We start from the raw sequence: 26,132 nt of genomic DNA, 5'->3' as shown, positions 1-26,132 counted from the left end.
ACTAGATCATCATAACCTTCAGCTACAGGAGCCAATCAACACTTTCTCATCAGGGTACGCCGAATGTAATTAGGGACTGAAGAATTGTCTTGTTTATATCACTGTAAACTCATTGCAACCCAGTTGGGGTGTTATTTACTCCAAATAGGCCAGACTGCATTTGTGATCAAGGCTATGTTAATGATGTTCATATTACATGGTGCAACCATAAATAGAACGTGCTACATCCTCCCCTGGGGGACACCCAGTGCTCAAGTTTGGAAATGCAATCTAAATGCCTGTCTGTCTTCTTCCTCTCAATGAAGAGTTCACTGTCTGGTTAGCGTCATTGCATCTCTCTCTGGCTTTGAACTTTTGGATTTGTATTGTCAGGGTATCATCCCACAGGACCATTAGACTGGTTTCTTTCTCAGAAGGAACTTCATCTGCCCTAAAATTTTACACCCCAGGGATCTTCTTCCAGCCACAACCATCTCTGCATGTCATGATACTAGTGTGAATCATGTATGGCTTTAAGCAAAGCCCTAAGCTTGGGTATATAGAATTACATTTATGACAAAATGCAACAGAAAGACCCGTTGTCATCAATCTGTTGCTCACACATTGATAATAAATATTAAATTATAGGTTTGCAAAAAAAAAACAACAAAGATCTCTACCTAAAGGAGTGGCCACCTCAAGTTAAGCAAGGGTTTTAGTAATGGTTTAGGTTTTATCTGAAACTGGATGCTATAAAGACGGTTTGAGCACTTAGTATTTTGTAGAAACAGAAAGAAATGTTGCACTAATGCCTAATCACAGGGAGGTAATTTCAAGAGCAAATTACTTTGTTTTGTGCTTAACTTTTTGGGTGTGAAGTGGGGCCACCAATGGGGAGATTTAGCACAGACCATGCGTCAATTCATACTCACCAGGAGGATGTGAAAACACTTTATTGGCAAAACAACTCTAGTCCCAAAGATTTTATGACTTCTTGTGGTGTAAAAGCAACAACAAACAATGATTTGATTATTGATTTTTATACTTTGTTACTTTATCCACCAGTTAGTCTTGCGAAGCATTCTTAACACGTTTCTCTTTCCAGTACGGGATTAAAACATTTTGGCCGATAGCCCACAAACCTCCCAGATCTCTGGTGTCAATAAATAAAATAAAGATGTCAGGAGTGTAAAAGTTTATGAATTCTAATTCACACAATGAATAGCTAATTCTACAGTTTCGCCTGAAATAGGACATGCAGAGAACTCTCCTGCAAGATAATGACTGTTCGTCTCAAGACAGTCCAGAAAAATCCAAACTAGCCAGTTGAAAGGTGTCAAAACTGCCTTTGGTACTAGCTGTTAGCTTTGCATAATCCCTGTTTTACTACACTAAAACATTCAGAGAGTGATCCACAGCAAGACATCAGATCTAAGTCTGATTTGGCCTTACTTCAGACATTCTATTTTCCAACTATTATTTCCCATGGAGCATTTTGGTTAATGGACTGCAAACCTTGATCTTCAATGAAAATAACTGCAGAGTTTATAGTAAATGTGACAGCGGTGTAGGGATTTATAAATTCAAAATGGCATGAAATGTTAATGATTAAAATTGTTTTAGCATGGGAGAAATGAGGATTGGAGCCATAATCTCTGTTTTTCCAAACTAAGATGTTCAAAAAATTATCTACTCAAATATTTCAACTGCTCATAACTTTTCCAAAGCGTTTATTTTTAAAAGCTTTCTCTACACCTTTATTGTTGAAATAATTAGAAAAATAAAGGCCACTAGTGCCGTAAAAAGTCAAACTCTCCAACTGAAAGATATCAAAACAGCCACTTGCTGTTGGCATGACTAAATGTCACTCCTGCAAGATATCACCCGCTAATGACACCTTAGTTTCTTACTTCTTAAATCCAATGTATCCGGGTAAATGTGGTAAAATGACTTAAAAATCTAGAAGAATGGTAACAAATTCCTATTTGAATCAACGGAGAACTGAAAAAAATTTAAAGTAAGTCAAGTTAGGTTTCCAAGTTGTGAAGCCAAATAACTTGTAAAGAGAGATGTACTATGGTACAATGAAAAAACTGACTATACAATTGCTTTGAATCAGTTTTCAACCAATACCCCTTTTAAGACCTTTCACCATTAAACATGAACATAACAGACACAATTATATATATTTTTTCAAAATTCACCCACACAAATACTGACATGCTATTTTCAAACACACGCTGACAAACATGACAGTATGTTGTTTTTTTGTCCACAGTTTTTTATATCTTCATTTTATCTTTATCAACAACAGATTATGTACATACAGATGTTAAGGACCACTAAAAACCCTCAGTGGAAAGCTGACATGGGACAATATGTTAATCTAAATAAAATAAAAATGTAATAAAAGGCAATAAGGGTTTGAAAATATGGCAATAAAAGATTTACAGAACAAACAACCTGCTATTGTGCTTGAAATGGAATCCATCATTGTTTTGGGAGCAAGTAGTTGCATGCACAAAATGTGTTCTTTAACACCCAAATACATCGCAGAGGAAACGACATGTAGTTTTCTAGATTAAGGGCCATTTAAACGGAGCTTCACAATCATTTCAGAGGACTGTACACAGTAAAAGTACAACAACAGACTTTTGATAGAGCTTATTAATGGCAGATCATTTCTGAAATTACACCACAGATTTGACCATGATGGAAATCTCTTGCACAGTAAACTTAGGGGTTATTGCTGATTTGAAAAAGAAAAAAAAAAACCCAAAAGAAACAACACAAAAACACATTCACACATTTGATTCAGTATTGAGTAATTCCCCTGTTGTGTTTTAGGAGTCAGGGTTCAGCTGGGGTAACCTCATCCCTCGGTGCGCACTTGCTATGGCAAATTTGCATATAGTCTTTGAATGTGAGCTGAACAAAATAAATGGGTGCAGCCATGATCAAATACGGGATTTCCTCTCACTGTTTGTGCTGTACAGGGTTTTTTTTTTGTCACAGGTACACACTGGAGGGAATAGTGGTGCACTAAGGTGAGATTTGTCCTTGAAGAGGATTCCTGTCAGTGGCAGCGTTGAGCTTGATTTATAGGGGCCATAACTGAGCGATGGAAAGGACAGGTGGAGCCCGGGCTCCTTCGCTTAGCCAGCCACAGGTAATGGCTAATTACATCTTTATCTCCCCGTGGTCTGGCAGAACAAGAACTGACTTACAGCCATAGCCAGGGACCGACATGGATCCAAATCATTTATCTAGCTGGTCGGTAAAGGACACACCAAGACAAGCGGACAGATGTGCTGTAAATGTGTGTTTGATGCAGTTAAAAGCATGACAGAAAAGTCAAATACATAAACTGTTCCAAATTATAAATTACATCACCAGCCACCGCTTCAGGGCCTGAATGAAATGACCCCATCGAACTGTTTCAAATGTGATTTTAAAAAGCTTGCCATGACAAAATAGACCACATCACTTCAAAAACTTTACACATTTTTTTGTTCTGTTTTTTTTTTATCTTCATTGAAGTCATTCGATGTGTGTGAGCAAAGTAGAAAACGTGTCTTTTTTTCCCCCACGCACAACTTACCATCATATTTTGTTCATTTTTTTTTCCTTACATGGAATTACTATTTAGAGTTATTCAAATACTTATTAACATCATCATCATCATCATCATCAGAAGTAGTAGTAGTATTAACACCAAAAAAGTAAAAGCAGCTAACCTTGCAGAGAAAAAGCAGACACAGTGCAGGGAGCATATGGACTCACAACGGGAACATCTCTAACCAGTACATGCTATCAACAAGCGACAAAGAGGATGGAGCAGAAGCTTTGAAACAGAAGATATTTTTTGTCAATAGACAGTCTCTTGCTGCTTCAGAAGACTTAAGTGTAGTCAAGGCTTACAGAAGATCTTGTGAGGGGCAACCTGATGTCGCCAGCATGGCCTCTGTACTGCGTTTATTTACAGTGCAGGAATGAAAAGCGGGAGGACAATGGTTGTGGGGGCGACGCACAGCTGGGAACACTACAGCAATATGAAGGGCAACTAGACAAAGCACTTTTAACAGAGAGGCAAGGAGGGTGGGGGGGCTTAAAAAAGGTCTGGGTAGTGAGGGCTACATGCGAAAACTTAGTATAAACCTCCCCGAATTACATGAAGGGGACTGACTGACGCCATCACCACCCATCCTTTTTTTTTTATACATTTTGACATCATTCATAGCAGCTTCACTGCTACACTGGTAAAATAAAAAAACATACAAGTGTTGTCACTTGGTTTAAGTGTGTGATCATAGGGTGAAATTTCACATGACAGCCAGTATCACATCATAACTATCATTTCCATAAATAACCACCAAAATATTGTGATTTCATGTATTATTTCCATAAGGCAAACATTGTTGGTCAGTCAATAGTCTGTGTTTTATCTTACATAAATGACCATACAGTTGTTAGATTATCTATTTTCTTATTTGTCGCCGTGGTCGTTAATATACACTTTCCATCAACCTCACCTCAGTGTGAGTAATGGGGGAAAACAAAGGGTGGAGAAGGGAAGTACCAAGTCAGACGAGTCTGCAAGGCTAAAAGGACAAATTGTATGCGTGAAAGAGAAACAGAAGAAAGGGATATTGTGACAAAGTTGAATTCATAATCGAATTGAGGCTGTGTAGGGGAGGGGTTCAAGGGAGTAGTCGTGTTTGATGCAGTGATTCAATGGCTCCTGAAATAATGCATATTCTTTTTGTTCACAGTGATGGGTTCGTAATTAAAGAATTTCATTTCCGTTTTCCTTCCGTTGAGAGGAGGGAGGGAGGAGAGACAGAGGGAGCAGAGGAAGAAATGGGGCTTTCAGGGAACGTTTGAGGACGAGTCCAACAAACAGAGCTTCACACTTTCACCAGAAGAACAGCAGCGAGGGAAACCCAAACGCACAGGCTGGCTCTCATTCTAGCATGTAAACCGGCCCCTCGCCCCTGGAGAGCTCCTGGTCCTGGATAAAAGAATAGGAGATTGAAAAAGAGAAAATTGAGAGGGGTGAGGGAGAAAAAGAAAAAAAAAAGCAAAGTTACTATCGTATAGAAAATGAGTTTTTACACTCTGAAGGACAGAATCTCCACATCAGTAGCGCTCACATCCACCACAATTTACATCTAGATTCTGAGATTTTTCACACATGACTTAATGCATATCGATTTGTAATCTGATTCATAGTAAAAATACATTTTTTTCTAGCTTTTGACTATCTGCTGATTTATTAAATGATAAAACCAGGTATCCAATTTCCTCTCTGTATATGTCACTGACTGAAACATGGCAACTAAATGTAACAAGAATTTCCAGCAGAGCTTCATCAAATGTGCAGAATAATTGACATTTTAGTGCACTTGTAATGCAAAAATATGAACATATCTATCATGTTAGACTATAAATAGCAGGCTTGCACAAATTCTAATCTATTAGGTTTTCATGTTTTTTTAAAAAATCTTGACAAGCACATGTTGCACAGGGAGAAACTACAGATGGCTCCATCCATCACTCAAATCTCTCGCATTGTAAAGCTTAAAACCAACGAGATTATGATTTTTACTTGTTGCTTTATTAAATGACATTTGATAACAATGATTAGGCGCAGCAGTCATTAATATCACTTTGGTGCATTTGTGTTCGACACATCAGACACATAAAGGTGACATTAATGTCCTGATTTAATAACCTGAACATGCTGAATCCTGTGTTATGAAAGCATGTGTGAACACTATCAGGGCTTTTATTGTGACTCGTCAAATAACACTCATTTGACATCGGTCAAAAAATACCGACACTGATTGTCCTGTGGCAATTTTAGTTATCCCACTGAGGCCTTATACACTATCAATGTCTCCATAACCAGACAAAGATAACTAATACATAAACTTATTAGAAGAAAAAAAGGTATCTAAACCAATGATTATTGACTGACTTGTAAAATCACAAAAACACTTCAACAGAACCTGTCTGACAACATGAAGCAGGCTAAACAAACTCAAAAAGCAACACTGCCCCAATATAAAGAAATTCATGAAAAAACAAAGTGACTGACATCTGTCATTCTGGAAAGACAAAACTATTTCAAAGGCTTTGGGAAGTGTGAGCCATCATCCACAACTAGGAGAAAACGTGGAACAGTGATAAACCTTCTCATGAGTGACTATATGTTACTGTATGTGGATCAGAATAAATAAACATCAATTCAATCCACTGATGTGTATCTATATAATTTTGTCAATGAAACATGTAAATGTGTTGGAATTTAATGGTCCATTTGGTGGTTTGTGAGACTCATGAGTGGATCTTCACTGTTCAAACTTTATTTTTCTAATACATGGGTGTCAGTGTATCTCAGCGATCATCATTTGAATAAGCAAGCCCATTCCATCCAGCTCAGAAGTGTTCAATAATTAGTGCATTGCACACCGTCTGATACAGGAATTATTTATATTCCAGCTCAGATGGGGTTAATGTGGGGGTGTCTTGGTTAATCTGATATAAACCTAACAGTATGTGATCAATGCTGAGTCAGACATACAGCAAAAATAAAAACTCTACAAACATGCAGCTGACCACTGCAAAGCTGTTTGGCTGGTTAGCTCAGTTGGAGGCAAGAAGAACTTCAGAGCTGATCACCCAGCTAAACTTGTTTTCTTGATGATTTTGACTTGATATAATTGTGAAGTTGTCTGAAATCATTATGTAGGGGATGTCCATCATACAAGACTTAGCTATCTATTAATAAAAGTAGGCCTGGTCCGACATAAACTTCTCAGAGAATAGCAATCTTGAGTAAAAATACTATAATTTCACAGTATCATGGTAATTGTGCAAAGGTTTAAAACAAAAATGTATAACATGATCTAATGGCATGCACTGGCATGTAGGGTTATACTTACTGATACAAAAAGAACATAACCAATTGATAAGTATAGTTATATTAATGTTTTAAATATAAGTTTTGTTTTTATTCTTGATTTGCTTTCCCTGTTGCACTTATATAAATGTAGATTCTGGATTGTTGTATTTTTATTCCAGTTGATGGTGACTTCTGGTTATCAAGTAAAATGGCGTAACAAACAGTGATGGATTGACAATAGTTTTGAAAGATTTGGAGTGGTTCAAGTTCAGCTCTTTAATGAGTCCAAGACTAGCAGTATTCTTAAAAGCTAGTTTTTTGTTTTGGTTCCACTAAATTGATATTAAAAGGTTGATAAGTAATAATAATTATTTTCTGTTTATATTGGGCTTGGGCTACATTGTTGATTTAATAATTGTTTTAGGTGGTGAGTATTTGTGTCAATCTGGTCAATATTAGGATAGCACTTCCTCTGTAGATTCTCCATTTACTACCAATCATTAAATAAAAGCAGATTTTTATCTGTAGTGTCTACTGTTCAAAATTAGAATAGTTAGTAAGAGTAAGTCTCGAGTGAAGGTATAAACCTCTTGTTAAGGAGACTTTAAAGTTCAAAGACACATTTTTTGCACTTAAAACCTTGCACCCTGATTTTGATAACCAGGCTTCGGTTCAATGGAAGGAGAGGAAGCCCGGCCTTCTAACAACACAATGCTTTACATGCTGTAATTTATGTGACATCAAACTGTGGTCTATATTTGGTTCACTTAAACTCTAAAAGAAAAAAAAGTAAAACACAAATGTTTAAAAGATGTCTTAGATAACCCAAAGAGAATCGCAAATACTAACTATTTATGGCAGCAGAGGTTAAAACAGAGTGGCCATAAGTACTAGCAAATCTCACATAAAAAACTCTCTTGGTCCCAGTGTCTGGTGTAACCCTGAAAACCTTCACACAAAGCCCCTGTTTAGTGTAATGTGTGTGTATTTGTCTTGAAAAAGCCAGTGATTATTTATTATATCACTAGTAACATGTTATCTGAGCTAGAGGGCTGGATAACGCTTAAATGGCTAACTGTAAAACCCCTAATTAACCTTCTGTCTTCCTATTTGAACTTGTTTTAGAGTTCATATTGATAAAAGCAGGTATTTTATGCTGTACTGTGTGAATGAAAGGTGAAAGCTACCAGTGACTGCCAATGGCCTACGCAATGTAGTCACTAACAGAGTAATTTTAATAATGTTCCAATTGTGACATGATTGAGGGCTGCTGGTGTTAAAATATTGCATGTGGTACCCTTAAAATGGTAAAAAAAAAGAGGTACAGTAGCAGGAAAGTAGGGTGAGGTGATGACAGCGAGGGACAGAATATGAACACAAATACCACAAAAGGGTTCAAATTATGGTCCGATTTTTCATAGCTGATTGAGTAAAGTAGCAGGTTTGTTGTGTTCTAATGATGGCAGGAGAAGATTAGGAGGGAAAAGGAGGCAGAAGGACAGATGACGGAGAGACAGGCTGACAGAAGTAACTGCGTTGGTGAAAAAAGACAGCAGAAAGATGTATGGGTCTGGCAGAGCAGTGAGTCATTGAAGGGAGACTGGACGAGATAATGGGGAAAGGAATGGAAGAAGAAAAGGGATAGATGAAGGACTCACTTGAGATGGTAATGCCAAATGCACTAAAGGGAGGGTGATGGGAAATGGAAGGGTAGGAAATCGCTCATTGGGGACAGTTAATGTGAATTGGGCTCTGAGAGAAATGACAACTTCTCGGGTAACAGGACAGAACAGAGCGACAGTCTGTGTGTACAGGCGGGTGTGCGAACAGACGAGCGATGGCAGGGTAGAGTGTGAGCGCACAAAAAGAGAAAGAGGCTGTAATATAGGCAAGCAAAGCTTAAATGGGGCGGAGAATATCGTAAATGGGAAGAAGGACGGAGTGAAAAGGCTGAATGAAGGCTGTGCAGTATGCAGAGCAAAAACAGATTTAGAATATTTTTGCAGCAGACAGTCCTGTCTAACTCCAGATAGTCCCAAAAGATAAATGTGAGCATATTTGGGAACAAAAATCAATGCACTTGTACACACAGGTGTGTGAGATGTGTGTGATAACTTACGAAACAGCAGCATACTGGCGTTGGAAGCACCCAGACGGTTTGAAGCGAAGCAAGTGTAGTTGCCAAAATGCTTCTCTGTCACGTTGGTGAACAGCAACAGCGAGCGCGTCTTCTCGTTTTTGATCCTCAAGGTGTTGTCATTCTCTACTGGCCTGGGTTATGTGTGCAAAAACAAAGACAAGAAGTGGAGCGATTAAGTTTTTTAGAGACACAGATAGAAAACACATCATAACATCACACCTCCTGACTCAGTCTGCAGAGAGGAATACTGTACATTGCCCAGTCTATCATTTGACAGGTTTGCAGATTAGCTCCCTCTAATCATTGTCTTACTTTGTACCAACATTAATCTCACTGTAACAACAAAGGCATTTAAAGAAGCCCATTTTACTGCTCCTTCTTACAAAAGCGTTCTTTCTATTAGTACACAATACTTTAACTGATGCCAAAATACACCACTCCATCTATGTTCTTTGATTCAGTTCTACTGATTTGTACTTATAATATAACTACATTTAATATAAATAAAATTTTTGTTAGCAGTACACGCTAAAGCAAGGTGTGTGTCAGCAATTTTGACTGCTTTCCTGACCCAGTTAAAGAAAAGCATCCCCACAGCATTATGCTCCCACCACCGTATTTTGCAATGAGAGAGGCTTGTTAGGTTTCTGCCACATGTAGCATTTTGCATGTAGGCCAATAGGGTTCACTTTTGGACTCTATTGATGGGAGCAGCTTCGTCTACACTTGCACTTGACTTTAGACTACTTCTGGCACTTTTTCAGCAATGGCTTTCTTCTCGCCACCCCAACAACTAATAAGTGTCATGTTGACAGATTCTCAACAGAGCTGTGGATCTCTGCAGCTCCTCCACAGTGACCATGGGCCTTTTAGCTACTTTTTATGCTAGGTTTGCATTTGTGCCATACTCTTCCCACCTTATCCCTGCCTTGTCTAGTATGTTTGTTTACTAATGTTCTCCAACAAGCTTCTGAACAAACCTTCACAGAACAACTGTATTTATATTGAGATCAGATTGGAAACAGGTAGACCCAGTTACTAATTTGTGGGACTTTGAAGGCAGTCGGTTGACTAGTCTGTTAGTCATAGTTTTTTAAGGCTATCACAGTAAATGGGGCAGAAAAATCTTCAGAGTAAAAAAATATTTTTATTTATAATAACCATTAGGTGCTACTTTATCATGGTCTATCACATAAAATCTGGTTGTATTGTAATAAAAAATGTGAAAAAGTTCAAGGCGTATGAATACTTTTCTCAAACACTGTACTTTTGCCATTATTAAGAAGATTGTATTCAAATTAAAACTCCTATGTTTCCTCCTTATGTTTCATTATAATGCAGTTGACCATGCCTCATAGGGCCTCATAGACCTTGTATAGAGTTTCATTTACAGCAATAAGATTACCGTCTGAGAGTGGATGGTTTCATTGTTTAAACATTTTTAAAGCACAAAATGCGTAAATTGATTACTTAAGGTCTGTGTTCTAAGAGGAAGACTGGAAAATAAAAATTTTTTGTAGAAAAATATAGAAGATTGTGGAATCTGTTCTTCTCCTTTGGGGAATTAGTAACAAATCATTCTGAGAAACGTTAGACAAAAGCATTCTCAAGCTCCTGACTTTTATATGGCGAAATGTGCCATTTTACTTATTACAAAAAACACAACCTTTAAAGTCACATTTTTCAGAGATGGCTGCTGAGTAAAAACACACAGCACGTCTCCGAACAGCAGACTCCAGAAAGAAATCAACACTGAGACAGAACAACTGAGCTTTTAGACATTCTTGATAAGCAAACCTTATTTAAATGCTACACAGTTTTACCACACATTTCACATCTGAATACAAAGTTTTTCTCAAGCATGTTTAGTCTTTTTAAGTTCCTTTCAGTGTTGGCGATTTCTTGCAGGACCAAAGTGCAAATAGGAACTTGGGTGAGTTAAAATATTTAATAATAAATGAACTGGTAAATTTAGAAAGGAAAAAACAGGACATAGGTGCATAGGCAGAGGCTCAGGCAATGAGCCAGGCATGAACAGACAGGCAAACAGTAGAATCCCACAGTGAGCAATAAAATCCAGTGAGTTTAAATACAAAGGCAGGGTGGAGAAATGACCAATGAACTAGACAGCTAATCTGATGAAATTTGGAGCAGCTGTGGCAGGGAGAATATAGAGCAACTGATGGAGGGAGGCTTAATGACACAGATGAGCTGGAACACAAGTCCAGGGCAGTAGTAAAAAAAAATGATAATAAGAAAAACACCTAACAACTACAAGCATAAAGAAAAGAACTAAAGAAGGCAAGACCTAAGGAACAAAGTAAACAATGTAGAAATACTCAAAATACCAGCAAAAGAAACTCCTACAGGTCATGACACTTCCAGATTGAGACTCTAAAAACTCTGTTTACTTACAGAATGACCCGACCAGTATTGGGTCTGCTTGACATCTCGGTTTCCAGAGTTTATTTTGAAATATCTATCTGTATAGGTAAGCCTTCCTTTCGACGACTAACTGCATTTTTTTGGGCAAAAACAACTTATTCTTATCAGAATCAGCTCATATCTTTCAAAAACAAGACTACTATTCAAAGTTATTTAAGTCTAAACACGTAGCAACCAATATGAGTCCTTCAAGTGTGCCTTCCTGTTTCTCTCTCTCAGAGTCAGTGCCACTGCTGACCACCATCAGCAGCCAAGGCGGGTGAAATGTCTGAAGAGACAGACGGAGTGGGGGGTTCGAACCCACCAGTTGCAGGATGAACCCCTACCACTTGAGCCACTCTGCATAGATACAGATGTTCTGTGAAGGCCGTAGAGGTTTGTTAGAGAACATTAATAAATAATTTGCCTTTTAAAGACCAAGGAACACACTAGCCAGGTCAGGGAAACAGTTGTGGAGAGGTTTAGGTTGGGTTGTAAAACAATACCTCAAGCTTTGGACATCTCTCTGCTCTGTCCTTCATCTCAATGTAAAAGGAATATGGCAATCAATACATGACTATTCATCTAAACTGACCGGCTCGGCAAGGAGAGAACTAATCAAAGGAGCAGCCAAGATGCTCACGATAACTCTGGAGGAGCTGCAGAGATCCACAGCTCAGGAGAGAGAATGTGCCATCAGCTCAACTTACAACGTGGAGGAAGGGACTCTGGTCAGATGAGACAAAAATGTTACTTTTATGCCCATAGAAAACTAACACAGCACATCAACCTGAACACGCTATCCCCAAGTGTGGTGATGACAGCATCATGCCTTCAACAGAGTCATAAATGCTCAGGGTAAATGAGGAGATAGATGGGGCTAAAATATAGGGCAATCCTCCAAAAGTAAATCGCTGTTAGGCCAAAATACTTCAGACTGGCACAGAACTTCACCTTCAACAACCTTGGACAACTTTAAACATACAGTCAGCGTTACAATGAAATGGTAGATTCAACCAAGTTAGAATGACACGGTCTAGATATGACCTAAATCCATTTGAGAATCTGTGGCCAGACATGTAATTGCTGTTTTTGGACACTCTCCATCCAGTCTGACTAAGGTTGAGTTATTTTGCCAAGAAAAATGAGCATAAATCTCAGCCTACAGATATGTAAAGCTGGTTGACGAACATGCCAATAAACTAACAGCTGTAAATGCAGTGAAACGGGGCTCTACAGAGTATTGTCTCAAGGATGGTGAATACAAATGCAAAAAAAAAAATATATAATTGTAATATATAAATATATACATTATATAAAGTTTATGCTTGTTATATGCAACAGCATGAAAAAGAATGCAAGGCATTGTATGTGGTGAGACTTTGGGCCACTCTAATTCTACTAGATATACAAGTTGTGAAGTGCTTTCCTTTCAAGTGCAAACAAAGCTTCAAATAGTTTGTTTTTACACATTTTCATAACAGACCTAAAGTGTGGATCGATGTTACCACAGTTCCCTTGTGAAAAAGAATTACGGGTCAAAACTTGGGTCCGGTTATGAAGAGTATTTATTAAAATGCAACCAAGTAGGTTCTAAAAGTTTATCCAATGGCTTAATGTGGTCATAATAAAATAATTTCAACAACCCTGATCTGCAATCCCTGTAAACTTTGGCAGTCTTACCTATGATCTTCTCTGTACCATTCAAATGTGGCTGGTGGAACTGCCATTGCATCGCATCTCAAGATAGCTGTCTTCCCCAGGTTTGCAGGCATGTTCTTCATGTCTGTGATCATTGGAGGGTCTGGTGAGGAAAATCAGGAAAATAAAATCAGCAAGAGTTGGTTCAGTAATTAGTATACACTGGCCTTTACTGAATAGCCAAGTGAGGTCTAATAGGGGTTGCATACATTTTGAAAAATGCCTACAGAGAATGAGATTAAAATGTGTACAAACTAATGCATTCGAAACATTAACATATATTATTAATGCATAATTATGCACATGAGGTTGAGCTGAATTATGACCACTGGGCTTTTGTGTCCTGCAAACAGGGGGGTACTTACAGTTTACCGTGACTCTGACCTTTTGCTGGTCAGGTGGAGCCACGCCATTGTGGGTGATGCATTCATAGTCCTCAGCCTGCTGCCTCTTGATCTCCGTGATGTCCAAGAACTCTCCCTCGCTCACCAGCCCATCTAATTACAGAAAGGGTAAAGTCAAAGGTCACTATACATCAAGTACAAGGTGACTCAATGTGCAGATTTATAGCTCACTACTTAAGGTACAGCATAGGTCCTTCCAGTTTAAGACAGTTTAAGAGCATGCAGAAGGCCAACATGCAAATAACTGCAAATGAAGCATCATTCAATTCTGCCAGGCAATACTGATGTAGAAAGATATGGGATGTGGTGGAAATCAATATCATGATAATTAAAGCCATAACGACATGATGAAATGGTGGTGTATGATGATATTGAATTTATCAAAAGGGACACAAATGAAACATTTGTAATCAAGAAAAATTGATCTTATTGCAGTTTTTGCCAGCAGCTGGTTTAACAACAAAAAGAAAATACCTGCAGTGGATCGTGCAGAAAAACCAACACTCTCTGACATAAATGGCACGATAACTTTTGAAATGCCAGGGGATACTGGCCATATTCCAACAAAAAACTGGATGAGCTGGGGTGTAACAGCTAATTCACCACATTACATGGTGAGAGGAATATTTGGCTGTTATTTGATGTTGACAAACTCCCAGGTGCAGCTAAAACCAAATTAGTCAGTCTAGCACTTTTCCTCAGGCGTCGAACATCTCTTCAAAGGTGGAGAGTCGAGGGAATAGACTGCGAGTTATTGCTCCTTCATGTGAGGGGAAGGGATTTCGTTGGCTCGACGGTGTCAGAGGCAGGAAAAAACAAAGGACGAGACTGACGATGCACTCGTTCCTTCCAGTGAGCCTTAGCAGCCATCTGTCTCTCAACCTCTAAAACCATCAGGCCTATTTTTCCTCCTCTTTAACCAATTTAAGAAGTCAGACTGTGTAACAGCATAACATATAATCTAACAGCTAGCTAGAAAATCCAGCTAATAAATTGTTGCATACTTTTTTCCATTTGAACACCCCTCTAAGGATAACAAACAAAACAAAAAAACTACTGTCAGCATGTAGACCTTCAGCTCTCATCATGAACAGATCTGCAGCAGGGAATTTAAGGACAACAGAGACACACACACATACACACCAAAATAACACTAAACGCCACGATTATTCCTGTCAGAGATTAGCTCTGCGCCTCTAATTGAAGATTATACTGGAGGATTATTAGTGCGGCTACTGAGCTGGAGACGATCCATCATGGCTGAGCAGCAAACGTTGACGCGATGACGGCTGAATGTGCCACCCAAGAGATCCCAGGCAGGCGCTAAGTGTTGCGGTCGGTTGAGTGCAATGTTATTTACTCATTCCATTAGTGAAAAAGCTGTACACTGTGGGCCTTATGTGACAGAGTTTCTCCAATGGCTGGGCAAATATCATCAAGTCAAGATGTGCCATGCTGATTGAGTCCTACCTGAAAACGTCTGGTATTAAAATCCAAATGTGGTTAAAAATGTATTAGTTTAAAAGTATGCGCATTTATGTACCCATATTACTTTAGTTCTTTAGCTGTTATTTTTTTACCCTGAAAAAAAAAAAAATGTATGCATTTTTATTTGAGACATTAAAGGTGGAAAAAGTTAGAAAATTACTCTTTTTTTTTTCCAAACTTTTTACATTAAAAAAACAAATAAGTGAAACTGGTATTTTAATAGGAGACATGTAGATTACTTATACTCACTGCACACTAATGACATTAACAGATGAATTGTAAGAAATAAAGATGACAAATGAAATAACACACAAGAGTAATCAGGTGCTAGATTGTGCATTGCAGACAAAAAGACTGATAATATGCAACCGTGGAAAGAAGATGCAGAGATGAAAGATAAGTAAGATGGAAAAATGGCACACAGAGGAAAGCAGTGAGGTGTCAAGTCGGGTTTTTGAAATGGTTGGTTTTTTCACTGACATTTCATCGACAGCTCCTACAGACTGTATGATGTAATATGACAGCCCTCTCTTACTCCATCCCCTGAGATCTGCAAACCTGCCTTGCACACTTCTTTGCACTTTGGCGGGAGATCATATCTTAGCAGAAACGGCCTCTGGCACTCCTACAATGGTCAGTAAAATACAGCTCCATCAACCACTTAAGGCTTTTGAAGGAGGCTAACTCCTGACCACCAGAGATAATTGGATTCCACCTTGGAGGAGATAGAAAGGGGGGGGGAGTGTGAATGAAAAAACATGGGAAAAAGGATCAGGATTCTTGGCTTTCCCCGGCAGTGAAATGGTGCTCTATTTCTTCTGCGGCACTGAAAGCCTGAGTGGATCTTCAGGGTGCTTGATTTCTGGGCTCCTCTGATCCGATTCCATTACAAAAACTACAGTAACGACAAAGAGGTCTGAAGTTAGGCTGAAAAAGAGAATAATGGAGAGACTGAAAAGAATTTTACTAGGAACTGTAAAAGGGTGGAAATGCATGTTTGTGTTTCGTTTTTTGGTACTTGGAACTACAGTGCTGATCTGATTTTTTGGCACCACTAGTAAAAATGTGTAAATAGTTTCTAAAGTAAATTACTTTTTTATTGCAATTGTAAAATATTACACTGAACACTTTTTGAAAAACTCAGCCTTTTAGTTAAGTACATTTTTTCAGTGGGGGAAAAGATTCACAGAAATAAATGTTTAAAAAAAATCCCTGTTGACACAATTATTAACACCCTTACTGTCAATAATTGGCACACACTAGCTGCGTTTTCATTACAAATGTACACAAAACTTTGTAGACATTCTACTAATGTGGAAAAAATCACATATTTGCAATTGTTGTTTTTCTAATAAATAAGAAATGCTATTAAAATCATAAGTAAATAAGTTTGTTCATGCGATAACATCCCCCTCCTACTATTTTCTGTCATCTTTTTCGTCTTTTTCTCCAGTAATAACATCCAGTTATTGATCATGTGACTCATGTAAGGCGAAATAAAGTTTTTGCATTGCAGTTTTGTGAAACACAGCAATGTTGATAAGGCCAGAAAAACACCTCATCCTAGCGCAAAAACATATTATTGAAAAACAGGAGTTTTTTCCAAATTGCTGTGTTTCAATTCAGCAAATTTATTTTCGGAATTACAATTTAGTGCAATTTGATGGTCAATGGAAGTGATGCTAGAGCTTCTGTCAACAGGACAGCTCTTAGTCCTTTCCTATATTATTTTAGAGTTGGAATAAAAACAGAGAGATATACAGGGGTTGGACAATGAAACTGAAACACCTGGTTTTAGACCACAATAACTTATTAGTATGGTGTAGGGCCTCCTTTTGCGGCCAATACAGCATCAATTCATCTTGGGAATGACATATACAAGTCCTGCACAGTGGTCAGAGGGATTTTAAGCCATTCTTCTTGCAGGATAGTGGCCAGGTCACTATGTTATACTGGTGGAGGAAAACGTTTCCTGACTCGCTCCTCCAAAACACCCCAAAGTGGCTCAATAATATTTAGATCTGGTGACTGTGCAGGCCATGGTAGATGTTCAACTTCACTTTAATGTTCATCAAACCAATCTTTCACCAGTCTTGCTGTGTGTATTGGTGCATTGTCATCCTGATACACGGCACCGCCTTCAAGATACAATGTTTGAACCATTGGATGCACATGGTCCTCAAGAATGGTTCGGTAGTTCTTGGCAGTGACGCGACCATCTAGCACAAGTATTGGGCCAAGGGAATGCCATGACATGGCAGCCCAAACCATCACTGATCCACCCCCATGCTTCACTCTGGGCATGCAACAGTCTGGGTGGTACGCTTCTTTGGGACTTCTCCACACCGTAACTCTCCCGGATGTGGGGAAAACAGTAAAGGTGGACTGATCAGAGAACAATACATGTTTCACATTGTCCACAGCCCAAGATGTGCACTCCTTGCACCATTAAAACCGACGTTTGGCATTTGCATGAGTGACCAAAGGTTTGGCTATAGCAGCCCGGCCATGTATATTGACCCTGTGGAGCTCCCGACGGACAGTTCTGGTGGAAACAGGAGAGTTGAGGTGAACATTTAATTCTGCCGTGATTTGGGCAGCCGTGGTTTTATGTTTTTTGGATACAATCCAGGTTAGCACCCAAACATCCCTTTCAGACAGCTTCCTCTTGCGTCCACAGTTAATCCTGTTGGATGTGGTTCGTCCTTCTTGGTGGTATGCTGACATTACCCTGGATACCGTGGCTCTTGATACATCACAAAGACTTGCTGTCTTGGTCAGAGATGCGCCAGCAAGACGTGCACCAACAATTTGTCCTCTTTTGAACTCTGGTATGTCACCCATAATGTTGTGTGCATTTCAATATTTTGAGCAAAACTGTGCTCTTACCCTGCTAACTGAACCTTCACACTCTGCTCTTACTGGTGCAATGTGCAATCAATGAAGACTGGCTACCAGGCTGGTCCAATTTAGCCATGAAACCTCCCACACTAAAATGACAGGTGTTTCAGTTTCATTGTCCAACCCCTGTATTTGGCCATTCCTTTTTGCACAGTCTTTCTAGATCAGTCCTCTCCTGTGTGCTGTTCCCTTCAGGTCGGCCCAATGGTTTTTATCAGGATTTAGGTCTAAGGCGTCCCTGTCGGGAGTGCTGGATAGTGCCCCTCCCGGGAACTCCATTGTTCTGCTGGGGGACCTCAACGCCCACGTGGGAAATGACAGTGACACCTGGAGAGGCGTGATCGGGAGGAAAGGCCTCCCCGATCTGAATCCAAGTGGTGTTTCGTTATCGAACTTCTGTGCTAGTCACGGATTGTCCATCAGTGCACTTGGCACCAGGACAACCTAGGCAGGAGGTCCATGATTGACTTTGTTGTAATATTGTCAGATCTTTGGCCGCATGTTTTGGACACTCGGGTGAAGAGAGGGGCTGAGGTGTCCACTGATCACCACCTGGTGGTGAGTTGGATCCGCTGGAAGAGGAGAAACCTGGACAGACTTGGCAGGCACAAGCGCATAGTAAGGGTCTGCTGGGAATGTTTGGCAGAGCCCTCGGCCAGGGATGTATTTCAACTTCCACCTTCTGGGATGTTGGAGACATAGAGTCCGAGATGACCATGTTCTCCGCATCTATTGTCGAAGCTGCTGCCCATAGCTGCGACCGTAAGGTCTGTGGTGCCTGTCGCGGCGGCAATCCCTGAACCAGGTGGTGGACACCGGCAGATTTATTAAGGAACGATAATTAAGATACATCATTATCTTGTTGAAAATACTGCTTTAAGAAAAGTGAGAGGGTATTGATCTCAGTCTTCACCTTTACATATTTAACTGATGCAAAATGTACTGCATAAGATTGCTGGTACATATGTATTAAAATTACTTATAAGAGAAAGATGAGACAAAGCTGGAGCCATTTTATTTCCCTAAGAAAAAAAAGGTTTTACAAAGCCATAGCTCTTGTTTGTAATTGTTGTTGAAGGACCTTTAAGACTGCATCTATCATTTATCATTAGTGTGTCAGAATTATAAATTCTAATTTGTCTTGCTGCCACATGTTAATTCAGATTCAGAAAACTGTATTCATCCCCAAGGGCAATTAAATAAACAGAGCAGTGGGTTTTATATAAAACTAAAATAAATGCTGTTTTTGGTGTCTATGAGTATGCAATCATTAATATTAAAAGTCTAAATGGCAGTAAGCTTAGGAAACATGCAACAAGCAAGATAAGCCTGCTATTAGGATAAGAGAATCCATGCAAAGTTTTTTTTCAGAAAAAACTGAATCAAAATATCTAGTGTTTTCTCACATGTCCTTCTGTGAACAGTAAATAAGACTTTGCTTGAGGTAACTGCCCACAGTTCAAGGTGCATTGATGTACTAAGGTTACTAGTGGAAACCATGAGGTATTTTATAACTAAAGCCAAACAAAGAAGAGTGTAATTACCAGCGATAAAGTAAAATATAAAAACCAAGGTCAGGCATTAACCTGTACTGTGCCGAACTAAAGAGCAATACACACATCCCACGTCTGCTGCCATGGAGGCAGGTATGAGCTGGTCTGTTTTACAAGGTATACAGTTATGGATGACATGTGTCAACATTGCTTTTTGACATGCTCCTTCATTTCATAGTCATGCTATATGATACCCAGTTTTGGTAGGCATCACATCTTGTTGATGCTTTATATAGCCCAATCCTTCCATTCTTGCTTGAAAGATATGATCCCATTTTAACTGCAAAAATGTGCTGTGTCTGAGCTTTTTGTGCTTCCTTGAGATCTCTCTGATGCTTTTCCTGTTGATATTTTACAGTATTTAAATGTGAACTTTCAAATTTACATACTTGATTTTCAAGGAAGGCTTTTCTTTTGGTGGCTCCTCTATGAAATTAGTTTTTTAGGGTGGTATGGGTAAATGAAAGCTAACCCCTTCTGTGCTGAAAAAGGCAGCCTTGAACATTTCTTGCAAAAGGTTTGTTTTGTGCAGACCTCAACCTGACCTCTGTTGTTTCTGCATTTTGTATATATACAGTGCCTTGCGAAGGTATTCGGCCCCCTTGAACTTTTCAACCTTTTGCCAAATTTCAGGCTTCAAACATAAAGATATAAAATTCTATTTTTTGTGAAGAATCAACAACAAGTGGGACACAATCATGAAGTGGAATGACATTTATTGGATGTGTCAAACTTTTTTTAACAAATAAAAAACTGAAAAGTGGGCGTGCAATATTATTCGGCCCCCTTGCGTTAATACTTTGTAGCGCCACCCTTTGCTGCAATTACAGCTGCAAGTCGCTTGGGGTTTGTCTCTATCAGTCTCTATCAGTTTTGCACATCTAGAGACTGATATTATTGCCCATTCTTCCTTGCAAAACAGCTGGAGGTCAGTGAGGTTGGATGGAGAGCATTCATGAACAGCAGTCTTCAGCTCTTTCCACAGATTCTTGATTGGATTCAGGTCTGGACTTTGACTTGGCCATTCCAACACCTGGATACGTTTATTTGTGAACCACTCCATTGTAGATTTGGCTTTATGTTTTGGATCATTGTCTTGTTGGAAGATAAATCTCTGTCCCAGTCTCAGGTCTCTTGCAGACTCCAACAGGTTTTCTTCCAGAATGGTCCTGTATTTGGCCCCATCCATCTTCCCATCAATTTTGACCATCTTCCCTGTCCCTGCTGACAAAAAGCAGGCACAAACCATGATGCTGCCACCACCATGTTTGACAGTGGGGATGGTGTGTTCAGGGTGATGAGCTGTGTTGCTTTTATGCCAAACATATTGTTTTGCATTGTGGTCAAACAGTTCGATTTTGGTTTAATCTGACCAGAGCACCTTCTCCACATGTTTGGTGTGTCTCCCAGGTGGCTTGTAGCAAACTTTAAACGAGATTTTTTATGGATATCTTTGAGAAATAGCTTTCTTCTTGCCACTCTTCCATAAAGGCCAGATTTTTGCAGTGTACGACTGATTGTTGTCCTATGGACAGACTCTCCCACCTCAGCTGTAGATCTCTGCAGTTCATCCAGAGTGATCATGGGCCTCTTGGCTGCATCTCTGATCAGTCTTCTCCTTGTTTGAGATGAAAGTTTAGAGGGATGGCCGGGTCTTGGTAGATTTGCAGTGGTCTGATACTCCTTCCATTTCAATATGATTGCTTGCACAGTGCTCCTTGGGATGTTTAAAGCTTGGGAAATCTTTTTGTATCCAAATCCGGCTTTAAACTTCTCCACAACAGTATCTCGGACCTGCCTGGTGTGTTCTTTGGTCTTCATGATGCTCTCTGCGCTTTGAACAGAACCCTGAGACTATTACAGAGCAGGTGCATTTATACGGAGACTTGATTACACACAGGTGGATTCTATTTATCATCATCAGTCATTTGGGACAACATTGGATCATTCAGAGATCCTCACTGAACTTCTGGAGTGAGTTTGCTGCACTGAAAGTAAAGGGGCCGAATAATATTGCACGCCCCACTTTTCAGTTTTTTATTTGTTAACTAAGTTTGACACATCCAATAAATTTCATTCCACTTCACGATTGTGTCCCACTTGTTGTTGATTCTTCACAAAAAATTTGAATTTTATATCTTTATGTTTGAAGCTTGAAATCTGGCAAGAGGTTGAAAAGTTCAAGGGGGCCGAGTACTTTTGCAAGGCACTGTAACATTAGCAGCAGAGGCATTTAAGTGAATACCACTGTTCTCCTTAACAGGCTTCATTAGGGTTAGTTTTTCAAATGTTAAACTGCTGTTTAGTAAAACCCATTGCTGTTGATTATGAGTATAAAGTTTGAAAAATGATAAGATTTGGATAACCCGAATCTTTGTAATAGGTATTAAAAAAACATGGTATAACCTTAACAAGCTATTTTTTTCTGAAGAGCTTGCTTCCTTTAATGTAACAAAATGTTTTATTCCTCTGGCTTGGGCTTACAAAGAATTATGAAAAGCTTGTTCCATTCCTATTTAATTATGTTCAGAGATTAATTTATATGTATAGATATAGTTTAGTATAGTTGTCTGTCTGTCTGTGGTTTTGTTTTTGTCCTCAGTATGTTCTTGCTTCTAACCTCTGAAATGAATCATTGTAGATTGATCCAGAAGGCCATCTGTATCTTTTTTAAATAATTGCATGCCAATATATAAGACCAAGTGCCTGTTTTCTGCTGTTTGGGTACTGGCTTCAGTCAAGTAATAATAATAATGGTGCAGCACAGTATCACTGCAGCATGCAGGTAAGGTCTCAGGAAACTAAGACACACTCTGAAGGTATCAGGGACTTTGAGCAGGTCCCTGTGACCTCTGTTGTGCTCCGGCTCCTCCTAATCCACAGCCTTCGCGTGTAAATTCACACATAAACACACACACTTTCCATCCAACTTAGACTCTTCTCCAGAATGCCCTCCATGCAGTTTTTCCTCTGCAGTCTCTGAGTAATGGGGACAGATGGCTAGCAGCTTCTTGCTGTTTTTTTTTTGGGCTCAACAACCTCCCCAACCCCTATCTTCAGCAACCCCTGGTCTCCTACAACTGATGGCTTGGTTGTAGACACTCCCATGGAATAGCAATGTGGGTGCTATCTCATTCTCTGCTCGCTGAGGGGTTATGAGGGGGTAGGGGAGGGGTGGGAGGCAGGGTGAGATGATGGGGGGCGGCTAGAGAGGGAGGATTACTGCTGACAGAGGAGAAATGCTGTAGGCTTTCAAGTGAGGATAACCGCACAGAGTTTGTGATGCGAAGTTGTGTCTGTATGTGTCTGTTGCAGGTGTGCATTCATGCGTGCTATCCTTTTCTCTTGTATACTTCTATGTTTCTGTGGGTGTGTATGATCTCCACTGGGCTTGTCCCTGCCCGAGGTACTGTACTCTACTGTGCAGCATCACAAACAATAATTGCGCAAAGAAGGGCAAACTCAGGTAGGAACACAGGAGCGGAGGGGGATCCGACCTCTAAACAAGCCTATAGCTAACTGTACATACACCTGTTCAGTTGTTTGTGAATATATTAGCCCTGCAGTATAATTACAGTATGTTCAGTAGTTGTTCACACTGACCTATTTATTATTGCTATCTTGCTAGTGCTTTATACAGTACTCCAGCTTTTGAAGCAAAACATAGCATAGCACAGAGTTTCAAATTATACAATACGTACAGTACTAGGCAATCAGTGTGAGTGTGAACTCGCATTGGAACACTATTTAAGTCATATTAAATATATTTTGTTTAAATTTGAGACATATGTATTTAACAAGCACATTTAATACAACTGTTGTTGAACAAAGTACAATGCATAAAATAACAAATCACTAAAATAAAAATGCCCAAAAAATTAAATTCCTGACACAAAAAATGACACAATAAAATTATACAGAATTGAAGATTAATACCGTTAAAAACAGGCAGCTTGCTTAATAGGGGGAATTGGTTTTACAGTTTAGAGTATAACTGTGTGTCGCTGTGGACTTCCAGGCAGTTAAAGAAAGCAACTAGTATATCTATGTGAGCTGAGTGACACATAAATACATTGAAAACATTTTGCCCATCGATTGTGTCACATGATTAAGTCAGGATCCAGGGGAAAAAAATGCTTTTTTTACATTTACAATGGCTACACACATCTATACAAGAGGCAATGCATGTATCACTGTATTGAAACTTTATTATTTCAGTTTTGTCCTTTTTATGACTTAGGGAGATTAAAAACATTTAGCTTTAGCCCCTGAAAGGTAACATGTAGTATGTTTGTAGAAATGAAGCTGCAATATCTCAGACATTAGGTCCTCGCAGGGGATAGTGAGGGACTGCCTTTAGTCTCCATCCAGGATCTGTTTTAGATCAACTACAGGAACGGGAACATTGTCAGAGACTCCACATGACCTCTCCAACTGGCACAGCACTGTCAAAGGCTGAACCACTAGGCTACACAGGTTTCTGCCTTAAGCTGTTAAAACACCAAACTGCTGTTAGCCGTATATACTTTTAATTATTGCATTTTTAATGCATTTTAATTTGTTATTTTTCATATGTATTTTCTTTTTTCTATTTATCCTAATAATTGTTGTACAGTTCCTTGTCAAAATATTAGCATATTGTGATAAAGTTAATTATTTTCCATAATGTAATGATGAAAATTTAACATTCATATATTTTAGATTCATTGCACACTAACTGAAATATTTCAGGTCTTTTATTGTCTTAATACGGATGATTTTGGCATACAGCTCATGAAAACCCAGAATTCCTATCTCACAAAATTAGCATATTTCATCCGACCAATAAAAGAAAAGTGTTTTTAATACAAAAAACGTCAACCTTCAAATAATCATGTACAGTTATGCACTCAATACTTGGTCGGGAATCCTTTTTCAGAAATGACTGCTTCAATGCGGCGTGGCATGGAGGCAATCAGCCTGTGGCACTGCTGAGGTCTTATGGAGGCCCAGGATGCTTCGATAGCGGCCTTTAGCTCATCCAGAGTGTTGGGTCTTGAGTCTCTCAACGTTCTCTTCACAATATCCCACAGATTCTCTATGGGGTTCAGGTCAGGAGAGTTGGCAGGCCAATTGAGCACAGCAATACCATGGTCAGTAAACCATTTACCAGTGGTCTTGACACTGTGAGCAGGTGCCAGGTCGTGCAGATGGAAGCATGAAGTGCTCCAAAATCTCCTGATAGCTAGCTGCATTGACCCTGCCCTTGATAAAACACAGTGGACCAACACCAGCAGCTGACACGGCACCCCAGACCATATCTGATTGTGGGTACTTGACACTGGACTTCTGGCATTTTGGCATTTCCTTCTCCCCAGTCTTCCTCCAGACTCTGGCACCTTGATTTCCGAATGACATGCAGAATTTGCTTTCATCCGAAAAAAGTACTTTGGACCACTGAGCAACAGTCCAGTGCTGCTTCTCTGTAGCCCAGGTCAGGCGCTTCTGCTGCTGTTTCTGGTTCAAAAGTGGCTTGACCTGGGGAATGCGGCACCTGTAGCCCATTTCCTGCACACACCTGTGCACGGTGGCTCTGGATGTTTCTACTCCAGACTCAGTCCACTGCTTCCGCAGGTCCCCCAAGGTCTGGAATCGGCCATTCTCCACAATCTTCCTCAGGGTCCGGTCACCTCTTCTCGTTGTGCAGCGTTTTTTGCCACACTTTTTCCTTCCCACAGACTTCCCACTGAGGTGCCTTGATACATCACTCTGGGAACAGCCTATTCGTTCAGAAATGTCTTTCTGTGTCTTACCCTCTTGCTTGAGGGTGTCAATAGTGGCCTTCTGGACAGCAGTCAGGTCGGGAGTCTTACCCATGATTGGGGTTTTGAGTGATGAACCAGGCTGGGAGTTTTAAAGGCCTCAGGAATCTTTTGCAGGTGTTTAGAGTTAACTCGTTGATTCAGATGATTAGGTTCATAGCTCGTTTAGAGACCCTTTTAATTATATGCTAATTTTGTGAGATAGGAATTTTGGGTTTTCATGAGCTGTATGCCAAAATCATCCGTATTAAGACAATAAAAGACCTGAAATATTTCAGTTAGTGTGCAATGAATCTAAAATATATGAATGTTAAATTTTCATCATTACATCATGGAAAATAATGAACTTTATCACAATATGCTAATATTTTGAGAAGGACCTGTATATCCCAGAAAAAGTTACATTGTTTTGCTTCTGTTAGGTGTACAATGAAATAATACATTAGTTTCAATTCATTTCACACTTAATGAGTATCTGTGCAACTATAAAGAGACATGTGATATGACCTTAAGATTGAGCCAAGGTGGAGCATATAAATGGAGAATAATTTTGGTTTGAGAGCAAAACCCTATTGATCTCCAGAGAAGCGAAGGACTGAGAAGAGAACAGATTTACCAAAGCTTACAAAGAAGAGAGACTAAAGAAATTCAGCTGTGCAACATTATTTCTGGTTGTGGCAACCCGAAATCCATGGTTATGGAAATTAAACTAACACCACCCATCACCAACAATGTTTTAAAACTGCAGTTGCAATCTGGAGCGTCATGTGTTGTAAGCTTGTTCTACTTGTGTTACTCTAAAGGGCCGAAAAGAGATTTAGTTCCTTATTTTTT

The 26,132-nt window shown here is 39.4% G+C and overlaps 1 protein-coding gene across 2 annotated transcripts in view; it reads right to left on the bottom strand.

The window, feature by feature from the left end:
- Positions 1-916: 916 nt before the first annotated feature.
- iglon5 (IgLON family member 5) overlaps positions 917-26,132 on the bottom strand; it is a 198,676-nt gene continuing 173,460 nt past the window's right edge. For both annotated transcript variants that reach the window (XM_047361422.1, XM_047361421.1), the window contains exons 5-8: positions 13,517-13,648; positions 13,134-13,254; positions 9,006-9,157; positions 917-4,990 (exon numbers count right to left, since the gene is read on the bottom strand). In XM_047361422.1, coding sequence (XP_047217378.1) covers positions 4,887-4,990; positions 9,006-9,157; positions 13,134-13,254; positions 13,517-13,648 — 509 coding nt within the window. In that variant the 3' untranslated portion in view covers positions 917-4,886. The remainder of the gene's footprint in view (positions 4,991-9,005; positions 9,158-13,133; positions 13,255-13,516; positions 13,649-26,132) is intronic.

The sequence above is a fragment of the Girardinichthys multiradiatus genome, chromosome 3 (assembly GCF_021462225.1).
Source record: "Girardinichthys multiradiatus isolate DD_20200921_A chromosome 3, DD_fGirMul_XY1, whole genome shotgun sequence".
Classification (NCBI taxonomy): domain Eukaryota; kingdom Metazoa; phylum Chordata; class Actinopteri; order Cyprinodontiformes; family Goodeidae; genus Girardinichthys; species Girardinichthys multiradiatus.
Note: the sequence above shows the minus strand (reverse complement) of the source record. Positions and strands in the feature narration are given on the sequence as shown.